Source organism: Pseudophryne corroboree, chromosome 2 (genome assembly GCF_028390025.1).
Source record: "Pseudophryne corroboree isolate aPseCor3 chromosome 2, aPseCor3.hap2, whole genome shotgun sequence".
Lineage (NCBI taxonomy): Eukaryota > Metazoa > Chordata > Amphibia > Anura > Myobatrachidae > Pseudophryne > Pseudophryne corroboree.
In genome coordinates, this window is record NC_086445.1 from 148968986 (window position 1) to 148988666 (window position 19681).

Below are 19681 nucleotides of genomic sequence, written 5' to 3' on the forward strand. Positions count from 1 at the left end.
GCTGCTCCCCGGGCACACTCCTTATATACAGGATGCTTAGTACAGTTACTGCTGCTCCCCGGGCACACTCCTTATATACAGTATGCTTAGTACAGTTACTGCTGCTCCCCGGGCACACTCCTTATATACAGTATGCTTAGTACAGTTACTGCTGCTTCCCGGGCACACTCCTTATATACAGGATGCTTAGTACAGTTACTGCTGCTCCCCGGGCACACTCCTTATATACAGTATGCTTAGTACAGTTACTGCTGCTACCCGGGCACACTCCTTATATACAGTATGCTTAGTACAGTTACTGCTGCTCCCCGGGCACACTCCTTATATACAGGATGGTTAGTACAGTTACTGCTGCTTCCCGGGCACACTACTTATATACAGGATGCTTAGTACAGTTACTGCTGCTCCCCGGGCACACTCCTTATATACAGGATGCTTAGTACAGTTACTGCTGCTTCCCGGGCACACTCCTTATATACAGGATGGTTAGTACAGTTACTGCTGCTTCCCGGGCACACTACTTATATACAGGATGCTTAGTACAGTTACTGCTGCTCCCCGGGCACACTCCTTATATACAGGATGGTTAGTACAGTTACTGCTGCTACCCGGGCACACTCCTTATATACAGTATGCTTAGTACAGTTACTGCTGCTCCCCGGGCACACTCCTTATATACAGTATGCTTAGTACAGTTACTGCTGCTCCCCGGGCACACTCCTTATATACAGTATGCTTAGTACAGTTACTGCTGCTCCCCGGGCACACTCCTTATATACAGGATGCTTAGTACAGTTACTGCTGCTCCCCGGGCACACTCCTTATATACAGTATGCTTAGTACAGTTACTGCTGCTCCCCGGGCACACTCCTTATATACAGTATGCTTAGTACAGTTACTGCTGCTTCCCGGGCACACTCCTTATATACAGGATGCTTAGTACAGTTACTGCTGCTCCCCGGGCACACTCCTTATATACAGTATGCTTAGTACAGTTACTGCTGCTACCCGGGCACACTCCTTATATACAGTATGCTTAGTACAGTTACTGCTGCTCCCCGGGCACACTCCTTATATACAGGATGGTTAGTACAGTTACTGCTGCTTCCCGGGCACACTACTTATATACAGGATGCTTACTACATGTTTACTGCTGCTGCCCTGGCACACTCCTTATATACAGGATGCTTAGTACAGTGTTACTGCTGCTACCCGGGCACACTCCTTATATACAGGTTGCTTAGTACAGTGTTACTGCTGCTCCCCGGGCACACTCCTTATATACAGTATGCTTAGTACAGTTACTGCTGCTTCCCGGGCACACTACTTATATACAGGATGCTTACTACATGTTTACTGCTGCTGCCCTGGCACACTCCTTATATACAGGATGCTTAGTACAGTGTTACTGCTGCTACCCGGGCACACTCCTTATATACAGGTTGCTTAGTACAGTGTTACTGCTGCTCCCCGGGCACACTCCTTATATACAGTATGCTTAGTACAGTTACTGCTGCTCCCCGGGCACACTCCTTATATACAGGATGCTTAGTACAGTTACTGCTGCTCCCCGGGCACACTCCTTATATACAGTATGCTTAGTACAGTTACTGCTGCTCCCCGGGCACACTCCTTATATACAGGATGCTTAGTACAGTTACTGCTGCTCCCCGGGCACACTCCTTATATACAGTATGCTTAGTACAGTTACTGCTGCTCCCCGGGCACACTCCTTATATACAGAATGCTTAGTACAGTTACTGCTGCTTCCCGGGCACACTCCTTATATACAGGTTGCTTAGTACAGTGTTACTGCTGCTCCCCGGGCACACTCCTTATATACAGGATGCTTAGTACAGTGTTACTGCTGCTACCCGGGCACACTCCTTATATACAGGATGGTTAGTACAGTTACTGCTGCTCCCCGGGCACACTCCTTATATACAGGATGCTTAGTACAGTTACTGCTACTCCCCGGGCACACTCCTTATATACAGAATGCTTAGTACAGTTACTGCTGCTTCCCGGGCACACTCCTTATATACAGGATGCTTAGTACAGTGTTACTGCTGCTCCCCGGGCACACTCCTTATATACAGAATGCTTAGTACAGTTACTGCTGCTTCCCGGGCACACTCCTTATATACAGGATGCTTAGTACAGTGTTACTGCTGCTCCCCGGGCACACTCCTTATATACAGGATGCTTAGTACAGTTACTGCTGCTCCCCGGGCACACTCCTTATATACAGGATGCTTAGTACAGTGTTACTGCTGCTCCCCGGGCACACTCCTTATATACAGAATGCTTAGTACAGTTACTGCTGCTTCCCGGGCACACTCCTTATATACAGGATGCTTAGTACAGTGTTACTGCTGCTCCCCGGGCACACTCCTTATATACAGGATGCTTAGTACAGTTACTGCTGCTCCCCGGGCACACTCCTTATATACAGTATGCTTAGTACAGTTACTGCTGCTCCCCGGGCACAGTCCTTATATACAGGATGCTTAGTACAGTTACTGCTGCTCCCCGGGCACACTCCTTATATACAGTATGCTTAGTACAGTTACTGCTGCTCCCCGGGCACAGTCCTTATATACAGGATGCTTAGTACAGTTACTGCTGCTCCCCGGGCACACTCCTTATATACAGGATGGTTAGTACAGTGTTACTGCTGCTCCCCGGGCACACTCCTTATATACAGGATGCTTAGTACAGTGTTACTGCTGCTACCCGGGCACACTCCTTATATACAGAATGCTTAGTACAGTTATTGCTGCTTCCCGGGCACACTCCTTATATACAGGATGCTTAGTACAGTGTTACTGCTGCTCCCCGGGCACACTCCTTATATACAGGATGCTTAGTACAGTTACTGCTGCTCCCCGGGCACACTCCTTATATACAGTATGCTTAGTACAGTTACTGCTGCTCCCCGGGCACAGTCCTTATATACAGGATGCTTAGTACAGTGTTACTGCTGCTCCCCGGGCACACTCCTTATATACAGGATGGTTAGTACAGTGTTACTGCTGCTCCCCGGGCACACTCCTTATATACAGGATGCTTAGTACAGTGTTACTGCTGCTACCCGGGCACACTCCTTATATACAGGTTGCTTAGTACAGTGTTACTGCTGCTCCCCGGGCACACTCCTTATATACAGTATGCTTAGTACAGTTACTGCTGCTCCCCGGGCACACTCCTTATATACAGTATGCTTAGTACAGTTACTGCTGCTCCCCGGGCACACTCCTTATATACAGAATGCTTAGTACAGTTACTGCTGCTTCCCGGGCACACTCCTTATATACAGGATGCTTAGTACAGTGTTACTGCTGCTCCCCGGGCACACTCCTTATATACAGGATGGTTAGTACAGTGTTACTGCTGCTCCCCGGGCACACTCCTTATATACAGGATGCTTAGTACAGTTACTGCTGCTCCCCGGGCACACTCCTTATATACAGTATGCTTAGTACAGTTACTGCTGCTCCCCGGGCACAGTCCTTATATACAGGATGCTTAGTACAGTGTTACTGCTGCTCCCCGGGCACACTCCTTATATACAGGATGGTTAGTACAGTGTTACTGCTGCTCCCCGGGCACACTCCTTATATACAGGATGCTTAGTACAGTGTTACTGCTGCTACCCGGGCACACTCCTTATATACAGGTTGCTTAGTACAGTGTTACTGCTGCTCCCCGGGCACACTCCTTATATACAGTATGCTTAGTACAGTTACTGCTGCTCCCCGGGCACACTCCTTATATACAGGATGCTTAGTACAGTGTTACTGCTGCTACCCGGGCACACTCCTTATATACAGGACGCTTAGTACAGTGTTACTGCTGCTCCCCGGGCACACTCCTTATATACAGTATGCTTAGTACAGTGTTACTGCTGCTCCCCGGGCACACTCCTTATATACAGGATGCTTAGTACAGTTACTGCTGCTCCCCGGGCACACTCCTTATATACAGTATGCTTAGTACAGTTACTGCTGCTCCCCGGGCACACTCCTTATATACAGTATGCTTAGTACAGTTACTGCTGCTCCCCGGGCACACTCCTTATATACAGTATGCTTAGTACAGTTACTGCTGCTTCCCGGGCACACTCCTTATATACAGGATGCTTAGTACAGTTACTGCTGCTCCCCGGGCACACTCCTTATATACAGTATGCTTAGTACAGTTACTGCTGCTACCCGGGCACACTCCTTATATACAGGATGGTTAGTACAGTGTTACTGCTGCTCCCCGGGCACACTCCTTATATACAGTATGCTTAGTACAGTGTTACTGCTGCTTCCCGGGCACACTACTTATATACAGGATGCTTAGTACAGTTACTGCTGCTCCCCGGGCACAGTCCTTATATACAGTATGCTTAGTACAGTTACTGCTGCTCCCCGGGCACACTCCTTATATACAGGATGCTTAGTACAGTGTTACTGCTGCTTCCCGGGCACACTCCTTATATACAGTATGCTTAGTACAGTTACTGCTGCTCCCCGGGCACACTCCTTATATACAGTATGCTTAGTACAGTTACTGCTGCTCCCCGGGCACACTCCTTATATACAGGATGCTTAGTACAGTGTTACTGCTGCTTCCCGGGCACACTCCTTATATACAGGATGCTTAGTACAGTGTTACTGCTGCTCCCCGGGCACACTCCTTATATACAGGATGCTTAGTACAGTGTTACTGCTGCTCCCCGGGCACACTCCTTATATACAGGATGCTTAGTACAGTGTTACTGCTGCTCCCCGGGCACACTCCTTATATACAGGATGCTTAGTACAGTGTTACTGCTGCTCCCCGGGCACACTCCTTATATACAGGATGCTTAGTACAGTGTTACTGCTGCTCCCCGGGCACACTCCTTATATACAGGACGCTTAGTACAGTTACTGCTGCTTCCCGGGCACACTCCTTATATACAGGATGGTTAGTACAGTGTTACTGCTGCTCCCCGGGCACACTCCTTATACAGGATGCTTAGTACAGTGTTACTGCTGCTCCCCGGGCACACTCCTTATATACAGGATGGTTAGTACAGTGTTACTGCTGCTCCCCGGGCACACTCCTTATATACAGGATGCTTAGTACAGTTACTGCTGCTCCCCGGGCACACTCCTTATATACAGTATGCTTAGTACAGTTACTGCTGCTCCCCGGGCACAGTCCTTATATACAGGATGCTTAGTACAGTGTTACTGCTGCTCCCCGGGCACACTCCTTATATACAGGATGGTTAGTACAGTGTTACTGCTGCTCCCCGGGCACACTCCTTATATACAGGATGCTTAGTACAGTGTTACTGCTGCTACCCGGGCACACTCCTTATATACAGGTTGCTTAGTACAGTGTTACTGCTGCTCCCCGGGCACACTCCTTATATACAGTATGCTTAGTACAGTTACTGCTGCTCCCCGGGCACACTCCTTATATACAGGATGCTTAGTACAGTGTTACTGCTGCTCCCCGGGCACACTCCTTATATACAGGATGCTTAGTACAGTTACTGCTGCTCCCCGGGCACACTCCTTATATACAGGATGCTTAGTACAGTGTTACTGCTGCTCCCCGGGCACACTCCTTATATACAGGATGCTTAGTACAGTGTTACTGCTGCTCCCCGGGCACACTCCTTATATACAGTATGCTTAGTACAGTTACTGCTGCTCCCCGGGCACACTCCTTATATACAGGATGCTTAGTACAGTGTTACTGCTGCTACCCGGGCACACTCCTTATATACAGGACGCTTAGTACAGTGTTACTGCTGCTCCCCGGGCACACTCCTTATATACAGTATGCTTAGTACAGTGTTACTGCTGCTCCCCGGGCACACTCCTTATATACAGGATGCTTAGTACAGTGTTACTGCTGCTCCCCGGGCACACTCCTTATATACAGTATGCTTAGTACAGTTACTGCTGCTCCCCGGGCACACTCCTTATATACAGTATGCTTAGTACAGTTACTGCTGCTTCCCGGGCACACTCCTTATATACAGTATGCTTAGTACAGTTACTGCTGCTCCCCGGGCACACTCCTTATATACAGGATGCTTAGTACAGTTACTGCTGCTCCCCGGGCACACTCCTTATATACAGGATGCTTAGTACAGTTACTGCTGCTCCCCGGGCACACTCCTTATATACAGGATGCTTAGTACAGTGTTACTGCTGCTCCCCGGGCACAGTCCTTATATACAGGATGCTTAGTACAGTTACTGCTGCTTCCCGGGCACAGTCCTTATATACAGGATGCTTAGTACAGTGTTACTGCTGCTCCCCGGGCACACTCCTTATATACAGAATGCTTAGTACAGTTACTGCTGCTTCCCGGGCACACTCCTTATATACAGTATGCTTAGTACAGTGTTACTGCTGCTCCCCGGGCACACTCCTTATATACAGGATGCTTAGTACAGTTACTGCTGCTCCCCGGGCACACTCCTTATATACAGGATGCTTAGTACAGTTACTGCTGCTCCCCGGGCACACTCCTTATATACAGGTTGCTTAGTACAGTGTTACTGCTGCTCCCCGGGCACACTCCTTATATACAGTATGCTTAGTACAGTTACTGCTGCTCCCCGGGCACACTCCTTATATACAGGATGCTTAGTACAGTTACTGCTGCTCCCCGGGCACACTCCTTATATACAGTATGCTTAGTACAGTTACTGCTGCTCCCCGGGCACACTCCTTATATACAGTATGCTTAGTACAGTGTTACTGCTGCTACCCGGGCACACTCCTTATATACAGGTTGCTTAGTACAGTGTTACTGCTGCTCCCCGGGCACACTCCTTATATACAGGATGCTTAGTACAGTGTTACTGCTGCTACCCGGGCACACTCCTTATATACAGGACGCTTAGTACAGTGTTACTGCTGCTCCCCGGGCACACTCCTTATATACAGTATGCTTAGTACAGTGTTACTGCTGCTCCCCGGGCACACTCCTTATATACAGGATGCTTAGTACAGTTACTGCTGCTCCCCGGGCACAGTCCTTATATACAGGATGCTTAGTACAGTGTTACTGCTGCTCCCCTGGCACACTCCTTATATACAGAATGCTTAGTACAGTTAGTGCTGCTCCCCGGGCACACTCCTTATATACAGTATGCTTAGTACAGTTACTGCTGCTCCCCGGGCACACTACTTATATACAGTATGCTTAGTACAGTTACTGCTGCTCCCCGGGCACACTCCTTATATACAGGATGCTTAGTACAGTGTTACTGCTGCTCCCCGGGCACACTCCTTATATACAGGATGCTTAGTACAGTTACTGCTGCTCCCCGGGCACACTCCTTATATACAGGATGCTTAGTACAGTTACTGCTGCTCCCCGGGCACAGTCCTTATATACAGGATGCTTAGTACAGTGTTACTGCTGCTCCCCGGGCACACTCCTTATATACAGGATGGTTAGTACACTGTTACTGCTGCTCACAGGGCGCACTCCTTATACAGGATGCTTAGTACAGTGTTACTGCGGCTGCCCTGGCACACTCCTTATATACAGGATGCTTAGTACGGTGTTACTGCTGCTCCCCGGGCACACTCCTTATATACAGGATGCTCAGTACAGTGTTACTGCTGCTACCCGGGCACACTCCTTATATACAGGTTGCTTAGTACAGTGTTACTGCTGCTCCCCGGGCACACTCCTTATACAGGATACTTAGTACAGTGCTCGTGTTACTGCTGCTCCCCGGGCACACTCCTTATATACAGAATGCTTACTACATTTTTACTGCTGCTGCCCTGGCGCACTCCTTATATACAGAATGCTTAGTACAGTGTTACTGCTGCTGCCCTGGCACACTCCTTATATACAGGTTGCTTAGTACAGTGTTACTGCTGCTCCCCGGGCACACTCCTTATACAGGATACTTAGTACAGTGCTCGTGTTACTGCTGCTCCCCGGGCACACTCCTTATATACAGTATGCTTAGTACAGTTACTGCTGCTCCCCGGGCACACTCCTTATATACAGTATGCTTAGTACAGTTACTGCTGCTCCCCGGGCACACTCCTTATATACAGGATGCTTACTACATTTTTACTGCTGCTGCCCTGGCGCACTCCTTATATACAGGATGCTTAGTACAGTGTTACTGCGGCTGCCCTGGCACACTCCTTATATACAGTATGCTTAGTACAGTTACTGCTGCTCCCCGGGCACACTCCTTATATACAGGATGCTTACTACATGTTTACTGCTGCTGCCCTGGCACACTCCTTATATACAGGATGCTTAGTACAGTGTTACTGCGGCTGCCCTGGCACACTCCTTATATGCAGTATGCTTAGTACAGTTACTGCTGCTCACAGGGCGCACTCCTTATATACAGGATGCTTAGTACAGTGTTACTGCGGCTGCCCTGGCACACTCCTTATATGCAGTATGCTTAGTACAGTTACTGCTGCTCACAGGGCGCACTCCTTATATACAGGATGGTTACTACAGTGTTACTGCTGCTCCCCGGGCACACTCCTTATACAGGATGCTGAGTACAGTGCTCGTGTTACTGCTGCTACCCGGGCACACAGTCACACACCTTATATACAGGATGGTTAGTACAGTGTTACTGCTGCTACCCGGGCACACTCCTTATATACAGGATGCTTAGTACAGTGTTACTGCTGCTCCCCGGGCACACTCCTTATATACAGGACGCTTAGTACAGTGTTACTGCTGCTCCCCGGGCACACTCCTTATATACAGGACGCTTAGTACAGTGTGTGACAGTGTCACTGCTGCTCTCTGTGTGGTGTAACAATGTAACTTTTTTCCATACACTGATGAGGTGTAAAGTATCCGACACCGCTATTTCAAGTATGTATTTATAAATACATATCTACACCAGTATATGTGTACGACTATTTGTATCCATCCCAAAGTACGCATCCCTTGTATACTGATGCATCCATGTTCTATATAACGTCACACGAATCCTTAGTATGATGTCTGTTCCTGAATTGAAGATATACAGATCTCCCCGCGTTTGCTTTATTCCCTTATGGATTATTCCTGAATAAGACACTGGAGATCTGCAGCGGGTTGTCAGGCTAAACACGCTGCCCACAGTCATGGAGGGGCTGGTAACCACATTTAGGTACATAGTACATACAGAATAGACCAGTTCATGTTACATACCTTCACCAGCCTAGCTACAAATAATAGTCGCTTATAGCTCCGAACACGCCTTGTATAAATCCTTCCATATATACAGCACGTTATATACATCCTACTCAGACCTATACATGCTGCGTCTGATTACTATTAAATTGTGTCACCTAATATACACAAACTAGGTGTATACACAATTGTTGTGTATACACCTACTGTAGTTAGTGTATACTACTTGACACAATTTAATGTGTCACAATACATTGTGTGTAACAATTTATTGTGAAAAACCGCAAAGCCCAAAATGAATTCATACATTCAATTTCCAATTTTTTTTTTATATTTTTCAATTAATAAATTTATTTTAAATATATTTTATTTGTCAAAGACAAAGTGTACTATTTGAGAAATGGGTGATAACTATAATGGCTAATGGGTGGTGACTATAATGGATAATGACTAGATTTATAATATAATTGATATACGTACAGTGCAGGACCCTAATCCCAAAGAACTCCCTGGCCGTGCTGTATATCATGGGGTGTATGAGACTTCATGGTTCTCTCTGTGTTGCAGGCCCTGTTGTCCTGAGCACCCCTGCCCAGCTCATTGCGCCCATCGTGGTGGCAAAGGGCACCCTCTCCATTACCACCACTGAAATCTACTTTGAGGTGGATGAGGAAGACCCGAGCTTCAAGAAGATCGACCCCAAAGTGAGTACCCGTGTAACGGCAAGTGGCCTGTGGGAGCCTGTCATTATTGTTATGTTATAGTTCCTATTAATATAGGGAAAGAATGTATGTCAACGTGGATTTCTCAAAATATGTTCCACGGATCTAAATATAAATAGATTCAACTCTACGCATACAGCATTAACATTAATTTGTCAGTATATAAATTTGTGTTGTTAAAAAAGGTCATTTATAGAAATGCTAATATTTTGAAATTAGTACTATTACATTCAGCTTAGCATATTTCGGGTTAAAGATGTCCTATATTTATTATTATTATTATTATTATTATTATTATTATTATTATTATTATTATTATTACTATTATATAAAACCGTAATCGGTATTAAGATGCACGTTTTGTACTCATTCTCATGTTTTTGATAAATATGTTTAGTTTTTTTTATTTAATTACCTATTCCAGAAGCTAATATGCTATTGTTAAATATATCTGTTTATATGCTGATGTCAATAATGTATATAAAAAATAAGCCTTTTATAGTTTTACAAATCGTCATTATTTTATAGGATACTAAATTAATTAAATGTAACCCCAATGATTTTAAATTAGGGATTTTTTTATTTATTTTTTACTTAACATTAAGTTATTTCTTAATTATGAGTGTCATTGGTGTGTATTTGCAGCGCTTTAATATACAGTATGTGTAATATATATAGTAATTGTTTAAAATTGATGAATTTGAGCTTTAAGATTAGACAGGTTTAAATGTACAAATCTTTTATCAAGATCTAGTATTTATTTATCGAGTTTTGACATGTAGGCTGATTGTGATCAAATATTTATTTTTTTACGAGATCGCAATGAAATGATGAAGGACGGTTTCATATCTGTATACTTGTAGAATTTGTACCCATTTTAGTGAAAAGAAAACCCATAAAGCAAGCTTTAGTGCGTTGCTGCAGTGCCAGACAGTCCTCTCTAATCCACCCTTAACATGTTAAATCTTTGAAAAGCAGATTTATTTCTAGTGGGTTGTAAAAGTGTTTAAGCTATTAATTACCACTTCAAGAACTGACAGTCCCTGAGAGTCTTTAGTAACCAAATTGTTGTGTAGATTACTTTACAATGTATCTAACACATCGCCTCGTTGTAGTATATTGTAGTACATTATAACACGCTGCACAATGACTGTGTTTATTTACACTTTTGTGGAAACAAAAATCGGCCTTTTATCATTGTCTAAATAAACGAGAATAAAAACCACAAATCGATATTATTTCAGGTCATTTATTAGCTTGTAATTAAATTAGAATCCGCAACAGTTTAAAATCTAAAATCACAGATGTAATTATCCAGTGTATTTCAAGTGCATTTTCAAATATATATATTTATATATCATTCGAATATCCAAGCGCCATCTTAATAAGCAAAATTCAAATTTCATTTGAATATATTTAAATAACATTTCAAGTATATTTATGGAATGTTAGGAATAGAACAAGCATTTATGAAACAAAAAAAATGTAAACTTCAAAGTTCTGAAACTTTCAAATAAAAAACAAAAACAAAACAAAAATAAAAAAAGTACCGTGAGAAATGCGACCTTTCTTATACGGTATCTCCGTAGCAGGTATATGTCCTGTCGTATCCAAAACGGAAATCAGACTTCACCAGATCACAAAACAAGAACATCCACAATTTATAGACACTGCCAGTCACAATATGCTGATATATGTATATATAAAATAAAAAAAAGTACATTTACAGTTAGTTTGTTCATGTGGCAAATCCAAAGGTTTTAACCAGAATACTGACATTATAATCCAACATTAAACAACGTTGTTTAAGCCGTCGATTTTAAAAAATAAAATAAAAATGAAAACGTTTCTATTATTTTTAATGTCACTGAAATATTAGGAGTTTCCAACCGTTGATGTGTATTCAAATAATCTCCGTGAAATAGCTCGGATCGAAAATGTTTTCGTAGTAAATTGCTCAGCAAATGCTGATCGTCACCTTCATTTATTATACTGGTGGTAGAAAAATGAAATCGGTGGAATATAAATATTGTATCCGTGTGAAGTCGATCGCAGACCACTGTATATTACAGGTTGGAGTCACATAGGATGTATAGCATGGCATGGTGGCATGGGTAAGTAACCCTTTCCCTGCCCGGGGACTATACCACCCAGTACTAGTAGTGCATGTTGGCAGCGGAAGGGTCTCTCCCCAGGTGAGTATTCCAGGTTGTGCCCCTGGGCTGTGGTGACAGCGCCCTGGCATGGTGGCACCAGGAGAGTCTGGGGGTGGCTGAGCTGGTACTGTCCAGTGACCACGGTGGGGGGCTCAGAGCTTCTCCAGGCTCTTAGGGTTGGTGAGGATCTCCCGGGCCAGCCTCCAGGTCTGCTTGGCGGCGTTCTCCAGGGCGGAGTGGGGCTTGCCCTGGAAGAGGTCCAGGGTGGGTAGGAAGTAGTGCGGGCACCGGCGGCACTGCAGGCAGGAGATGAGCTGCAGCAGGATGCCGTTCAGCCGGTCCCCCAGGCAGGCCTCGTCCCAGTCCGACTCCCGGGGGTGCTTCTCGCACTCGTACGAGACCAGAGTCTTCATGTGGTAGTTGTTGAGCGGCTGCCCCGGGAGCTCCAGGTGCCGGTCCCGCAACGTCTTCAGCACGGACAGGCACTTCTTCCTGCAGCCGCCCAGCTGCAGCCGGTTCTCGGCCTCGGCGAACTGCAGCACCCAGGCGTCGCTCTCGGCCGAGCTCTGCTTGCCGGCCAGGGTATGGCACTCCTTGGAGAGCAGGTTGAAGCCCTCCGCCTTCACCTCGGCCACCCGGTTGGGTCCGGGCCAGGGGATGTGGGGCAGGGGCCAGTGGGCAGCGCTGCGGGGCCAGATGCCGGTGCACTTGAAGGCCGGGGTGATCTGCACCACATAGCGGTCCCGGATCCGCAGCTTCACCTCGCTGCTGTCCGCCACCATCTTCACCACGTCCCGGTAGCTGCACTTGTCCACGGCCTGGGCCACCAGCGTCTGGAAGCGGGAGCGGATCTTGCGTGCGGACAGGTAACCTGAGGCGGTGATGAACTCCACCCAGAGGGACATGCTCCGCTTGCGGCCGTCGCTCAGCTTCAGCACCGCGCAGCCGGGCAGCGAGCCGTCGTCCACGAAGTTGAAGACCCCCATCTGGTTGAGGTAGAGCACCACCTCGAACTCGGTGGGCGAGATGACCTCCAGGCCCTCGTAGCGGTTGTCCATCTCGTTGAGCGAGCTGATGAAGCGCGGCTCCTGCACCTCCACCTCCTTCAGCACGTCGGACACCACCTTGCACACCTCCCGGATGGTCTTGGCGATGGCCGCCTTCCTGGCCTGGCACTTCTCGTTGTAGTACTTGTTCAGGTGGTACACCAGCTTGGCCTGGGCCGCGATCATGTTGGGGCAGAGATCCGGATTGTACACCGGAGTCTCGCAGTACGCCGACGGATCCAAGGCGGCTGCTGGGGATGGAGCCAACGCTGAGCGGAAGGGAGGAGAGCCCCGGGGAGAATGGAGCCGGGCGCGGGGCAGCCTAGTGCTCCTGTACCCGGGGCGGCTGGTGCTGAGGGTGGGATGGAGGCGGCAGCTGCATGGGAAGAGTGTAGGTGACAAGGTCCCGGCTGTCCCCCTCCTCCTCCAGCTGCAGGTAACTCAGGGCAGGGGGGCAGCAGTCCCTACATATACACGGTGTAAAGTGTACAGTAGTCCCTGTGTATATATATGTGGCCCTGAGCTGGCGGTGGGTTACCCTGCACTAGGTGAATGGAGGCTGCTGCTGGTGTGTACAAGAGCCCCGCTCATTCTCCCGTGTGGGAATTATAGAGGGAGGGCCAGGCAAGCGGCCAATCGCCACTAGGAGAGTCTCCTCCTTCAGCTGCGAGCCCCCCTGTCAACCCCCTCCCCAAATCCCGGGGTGATGTGTGCAGGGTGAGAGCTGGCATAGCGCTCACCCCAGGGCATGACCCCTGCAGCCCCGGGCACATGGACCTGGCATCACCATACTCGTGTGTCATCCAGAGGATCAGAGCCTGTCTCTAATAATAACATCACATATGTATTGCATAACTCTATCTATCTATCTATCTATCTATCTATCTATCTATCTATCTATCTATCTATCTATCTATCTATCTATCTATCTATCTATCTATCTATCTATCTATCATGTGTAATCTCTCATCAGACACCACCCTGATCTGATAAGTAAGTCGGCGCACAGTGATTGTACATATATATCTATGGATGTTGTCAGATCAGTCAGGTAGCTAGATCCGGATTGGGTTGTCTGCATTGTTCTAAAAGGGGCTTGATGTGTCAATTAAACGCAGTTTAAAGGGACAAGGTAATGCAACGCGAGTGCAGCTAGTCAGTCAGTCTCCGGCTCGGATGTGGCTCTCTCCTGTGTGACAGACAGCTGGGAGTGACAGGCAGCCTGTGTGCGCTGCGGATCAGGTACTTACAGGAACCCCTAATTGGGACTGTGTGTGTGTGTGTGTGTGTGTGTGTGTGTGTGTGTGTGTGTGTGTGTGTGTGTGTGTGTGTGTGTGTGTGTGTGTACAGGGGGCTGGAGGCTTCGCAGGGTCGTGTTGTCGGATCGCTCCCATTCATGCTGCACAAGCCGTGTCACCAGTGGCTGGGGGAGGCCCGGGCTGTCACATCGGAGGCAGACTTCCCTGACATTACACCTGCTGCTGGGACCATTCCTCCTGCTGCCTCCTGATGCACAGGACATGGACACACACTGTAGCTCTTCCTCTTTGTCTCCAGTTTTTTCATAAAATATTTTCTGCAATCTAGAGAGAGAGGGGGTTCATTGTGCTTATAGACACGTACATGTGACATCACACAGGTCTGTGTCTCAAAGTCGGGTTTATTTTTTACGTGTAGCTCCAATTTTATGTGACTGTGATTTTGCCTGGTCAGTTGTTTTCTATTCGGAATTCTGTGTTACCTTTTACAGTTTCTATAGATTAGTTACCTGCATCATATTGCAGCAGAGTGCAGTGCATGTGTCATTTCTCCAGTCACTCTTATGGCTATGCTGTAGAGAGAGAGAGAGAGAGAGAGAGAGAGAGAGTGTGTGTGTGTGTGTGTGTGTGTGTGTGTGTGTGTGTGTGTGTGTGTGTGTGTGTGTATGTATATATAGAGAGATCTATATAGATAAATGGGATCCGGTCATCATGAGATATATATAGATAATATTCTCTGGTAGTGTGTCCGGCCATTGGATTGGGCCGGGTTACAGTGAGTGGCATTGTGTATACAGAATTAGGTCACAGCTGTAGAAAGCGGCGCGCCGCGCGTCCCCCCGACCTCACTGCGCGCGTCTCCTCCGACTACACTGCGCGGCCCCGACCGAACGTGTCCGTCTTCCCTCTAGTTACTATTGGCTGTAACCGGGCTATGGAGATATTCTGGGTATTTACAGATATTAAACCGGTCATGATGCATAGACTGCTGTAAAGGTGACTGGGGGCCACAGGGGCTCCTCTGCCACCCACCGCAGCACACCCGTTTCCTAGCATCCAGCAGTGACTCACCCCAGCCGAGTGCATGTCATACTGATGTTCCCAAGTAGAACACCCAAACCCCGTGTCCTCCTGCCATCAGCTGCAGGACTCAGCGTCCAGATACTCCCCTCCTTGCATCTGAGTAAAAAGAAGAAAAAACGAATCTCGCAAAATATTTAATTTAGAATGTCATTTTTTATGAAACATAATTTTTTATTTTATTTTTGAAATTATACAGGGCTGTCAAACATCATTTAGGCTATATTTCTATATTGGGCATGTTTCACTGAAACTACACAATTCTCAGTATATTTTCTGCATACATTTTTAATAACATCTATTTCCTAATAAAGAAAATAAAACGCAAAATTCCGTTTTAAATCATCTCTGTAGTTAGTATATTTTACATGGTTACATAGAGACCTGCAATGTGTAGACTCACATGGGACTATTTAGGAAAAAAGGATCCCATTCTTTGAGCAGTTTGTCAGCTTTATGCTGAATAATATTATTATTATTATTATTATTATTATTATTATTATTAATATTATTAATATTATTATTATTTTATATGGCGCCACAAGGGATCCTCACCACCCAATTACAGAGTACATAAACAAATAATCAAAATAGGAAAATAGTGACTTACAGTTGAAGACAATATAGGATAAGTACAGGGTACACTAACATGACACTGAAATAAGTATCCGGGTGGCAGAAAACCATCATCAAGTTAAATTATCTTATTAGTATATTCACTTGAGAAATATCTGATTAACGAGAAACATTAAACAAATTAAAGCTTTGTTCTAGTAATTGTACACAGCATTATAATGTGGAAATATATTGTTTAATCAAAATAATAAATATTCTATTTTTTATAAATATATATATAGATAGATAGATAGATAGATAGATATAGATATTATACACATTTTTAGGTAATTACAAATTATATCCCCCTATTACATTATATCCTATTAAATCTCATTTCTGTAATTTAGTGTGTACATTTATGTTAATTGCTTAGTTGTCCACATCTTTAATTTAAAAAAAATGTTAATCTATATTTATAATTTACAGTATATTTTTTGTATGTGTGTATCTAGATAGAAAAAGAAAAGATAAATATAGATGATTATTAATATAATGCAATAAAATCATATACCACTGTACTTTTTAAGCATTTGCCCTAGTGAAAAGTTGCCTGCAAAATCTGCAATTGAACCGCCTGGAGCCAATTTGGTTTGGTTGCCTAGCAACTCCTCCATTATAGCTCCGCAAATGTCATGTGAAGTCATTTTATGAAATAGAAAACAAATGGGAAGGAATGGCTCCCAGGCCATTTTTGCATATTGTATTTGTATAAAGGACACTTTCACTGTAGATCACATAACACTGGAGAATGAAATAAAATGATAATAGGCAGCTCAGACTAAAAGTATCATACAAAAATGTCTTCGCATTTGAAAGGCAAATGCTGGTAAACAACACTGCTATATATTCTACAAATCCAGAAACATTGTAAAAAAAAAACTTGATTCATAATTTGTCTTAAATACACATAACAATGTGGCACTCATATTAATACCATGAATGCGGCTCTTACTGACGGACTGTGCTGATGTGGTTTTGTCATATTACTAAAGGAAATAATTATTAGGGCAGCAGAGGACAATTCTGTAGATCTGAATAGTATAAGAAAAGAGCATTTTACATGAAGAAGATCTGTGACTGGTTCTGCAGCTACATAAGACAAACTGTGTATTAATATGAATAATATTGTAGATTAACTTTAATGTTGTTTGTTTTTTCAAATTCTGATTTTAATTAAATGGTGCAAAGTGTCAGACATATTTTGTATCATTTAAAAAAAAATATTGAGAGAAAAAGATAAACATTGCAAACATGATATTTTACTAGTCACATTTGTCTTCACTGAAGCACTGTTGTAGGGTATCAGGTTACCAAATGTAACAGTTGCAGAACTAAATAGTATATATTTTGCAGTCTACAGTGTATGTTCTATTGAGGATGTGCCAAGAACCACCATATTCAGAATGCTATATTAATATTTAGTGCAGTTTTTTCATACAAGTCCACAGACAACAGAGTTTTCACTATAGCTACATCTGAATTAATTTCCTATATTTTGTGAATGCATTTTAGTTATGTCATGATAAAGTCTTCAAAGTCTGTTTAAAATTTGTTTAAGAATATTTTTATTTTCCAAAGTGACTGCCACAAAGGTGTACTTATGCAAGTGTAGTATACATGCTGTGTAGATCACCACACTACAGTAACACAATTTTCCCCAATATGCACCTGGCAGACCACAATTTCGCCACGGGCAATTGCAATCCTTGTACTGCTCAGATTAGCAGGCAAAAGCCATATGTGTTTAAATTAACAAAAAAAAAGTAATTATTTTTATTTTATTTTTTGTCTAGTAGCCGGATGACTAATTTTGTTGTGCCTCAAGACAGTGCAATACAAAATCTAAAACAAATTAATTGCTCCTCTACTTGAGGCATTTTCCTTTCTCACTTGCAATATGGAAGGCTTGTCAGTCTTTCTGATAAATGAGTGTTCTCCATTTACATAAGTTTCACATTAACACTAAAAATTGTTTTATTTGAATGGCATCTAGTTTACATAAATCTCAAGTGGGCATTTGTAGTTTGTACAAGGAAGGGGCTTATTCACATCATTACATGTATATCTTTCTGAAACGTTATATTAAATCATTTTATTGACGAGATTAAGTGTAGTTTTAGTTTCCAAGCGAGACGAGTCATTGTTTGGCAGCGCTCGCTATTTTATCAACAGAATCGTGTTGTATATAGAGCAATCTGCATGTAATAGTTATTGTAATGTGTTCAGTGTGTACCGGTTTCCTGCTATGAGATAGTTATTATTACTCTGCTGATGAATGGAACCTTAGTAAAAAGTGTCAGCTTTTTAGGAAATCCACATTCACGCTACATTTTACAAGAAGCGCTGTTAGTGCAACACATGGGCGACAATAGCAACTTAAATGCAGAAGCAGTTTCCTCGCTACTTTTTAGAAGCTGGGACACAGTGGGTGCCAGCTGTCAGGCCTCGGCTAATGATGACAAATGCCCCTCTAGATGCAGATTGTAGTGCTTGCAGGCTGCTCTCAAAGGCTTCCAGATTACCTTCCTTCAGATAGTAATTTAACCTTGTAAACTCTTGTGTCACACAAAAATGATCCAAGCGGTTTCCTCCAAACTGCTTTTAAGTTAGCAAAGTACAAAACATAAACAAAAAAACATTGTTTTGTTTTAGAAAGATGAAGATAAATAAACAACATGAATTGCAAGCTTCTTTATTTATTAATTTAGGCATAAAACAATATAATTATTTCCCCATCAGGAAAGCAATAACAAAGGAAAATGTCAACTTTAAATCCCAAATGTAGTGAAAGGGTTAATTTTGATTGTTCAATAAAAGACGCATGATTTTTTTCTTCTTCCTTTTTTCTGAAGAGCAATCTGCATTTAGTTGCTTGAATGGCTATCAAATCAAGTCCAGGGTGGACACAAAAGACCCCCTTCTCATGTTGGTTTTGCTCCATCTGTGTCATCTGGTGGTTTATGCATTAGGAGGTGTCGCCGCATGAATTCAAATGTGCCAGGCGGTTGTTTTATGGACTCTGTCTGTGCAAAAAGGAGTTTATAAGTTGTCCACTCTATTGTCTGTCACTCCCAGCTGACATGTGTACATTCTGTTCAGCATATTTGGTGGGTAATAATAACTAATGAAGCCTGGAACTCTCCTTGTTCAGAGTGATTTAATCTGTTCCTTGTATGGGCCGTTCTTTGTCGGTCTGTGGAATGTCCACTTGACACTCATTAGTTGGCACATGCCTTGCCTGTTCCCTATTGTGTGTATTAAGCTTTTTTTAGGGAAACTTTTCCACCAGACATGAAATGCTTTAACCTTAGAATCTGTTTGTTTGTTTTTTCTTTTTAATTTATCAGTCGATACAACAATAAAGCAGACAAGTCACCGTTTCTTTTTTAGATTTTCACAATTGCATGTTTCCAGGCATTTTAACAGTTATGTTCTTGTTTATCATTTAAGTGTAAGAATTAATTAACTTTTACAACAATAAATACAGTATACTTAAAGAAAATAAACGTGAAAATTACATTTACTCTACTAGAGCTTATTCTAATTACTCCAATTTTCTGGCTTGCAATGGGTTTTGGGGATTTATTTACTAAACAGCGGCTTTTCAAAGGCATCAGTTACCT

General features: G+C 44.1%; 2 protein-coding genes across 10 annotated transcripts in view; one reads left to right on the forward strand and one right to left on the reverse strand.

Annotated features, from left to right (window-relative positions):
• The window catches only part of NBEA (neurobeachin), a 1049301-nt gene that overhangs the window by 789848 nt on the left and 239772 nt on the right, over window positions 1-19681 (forward strand). For all 9 annotated transcript variants that reach the window (XM_063951811.1, XM_063951806.1, XM_063951798.1 and 6 more), the window contains one exon: window positions 9745-9881. In XM_063951811.1, coding sequence (XP_063807881.1) covers window positions 9745-9881 — 137 coding nt within the window. The remainder of the gene's footprint in view (window positions 1-9744; window positions 9882-19681) is intronic.
• On the reverse strand, window positions 11168-13714 carry MAB21L1 (mab-21 like 1). The gene has a single exon (XM_063951821.1). The coding sequence runs from the start codon at window positions 13285-13287 to the stop codon at window positions 12208-12210; it is 1080 nt and encodes a 359-aa protein (XP_063807891.1). The 5' UTR covers window positions 13288-13714; the 3' UTR covers window positions 11168-12207.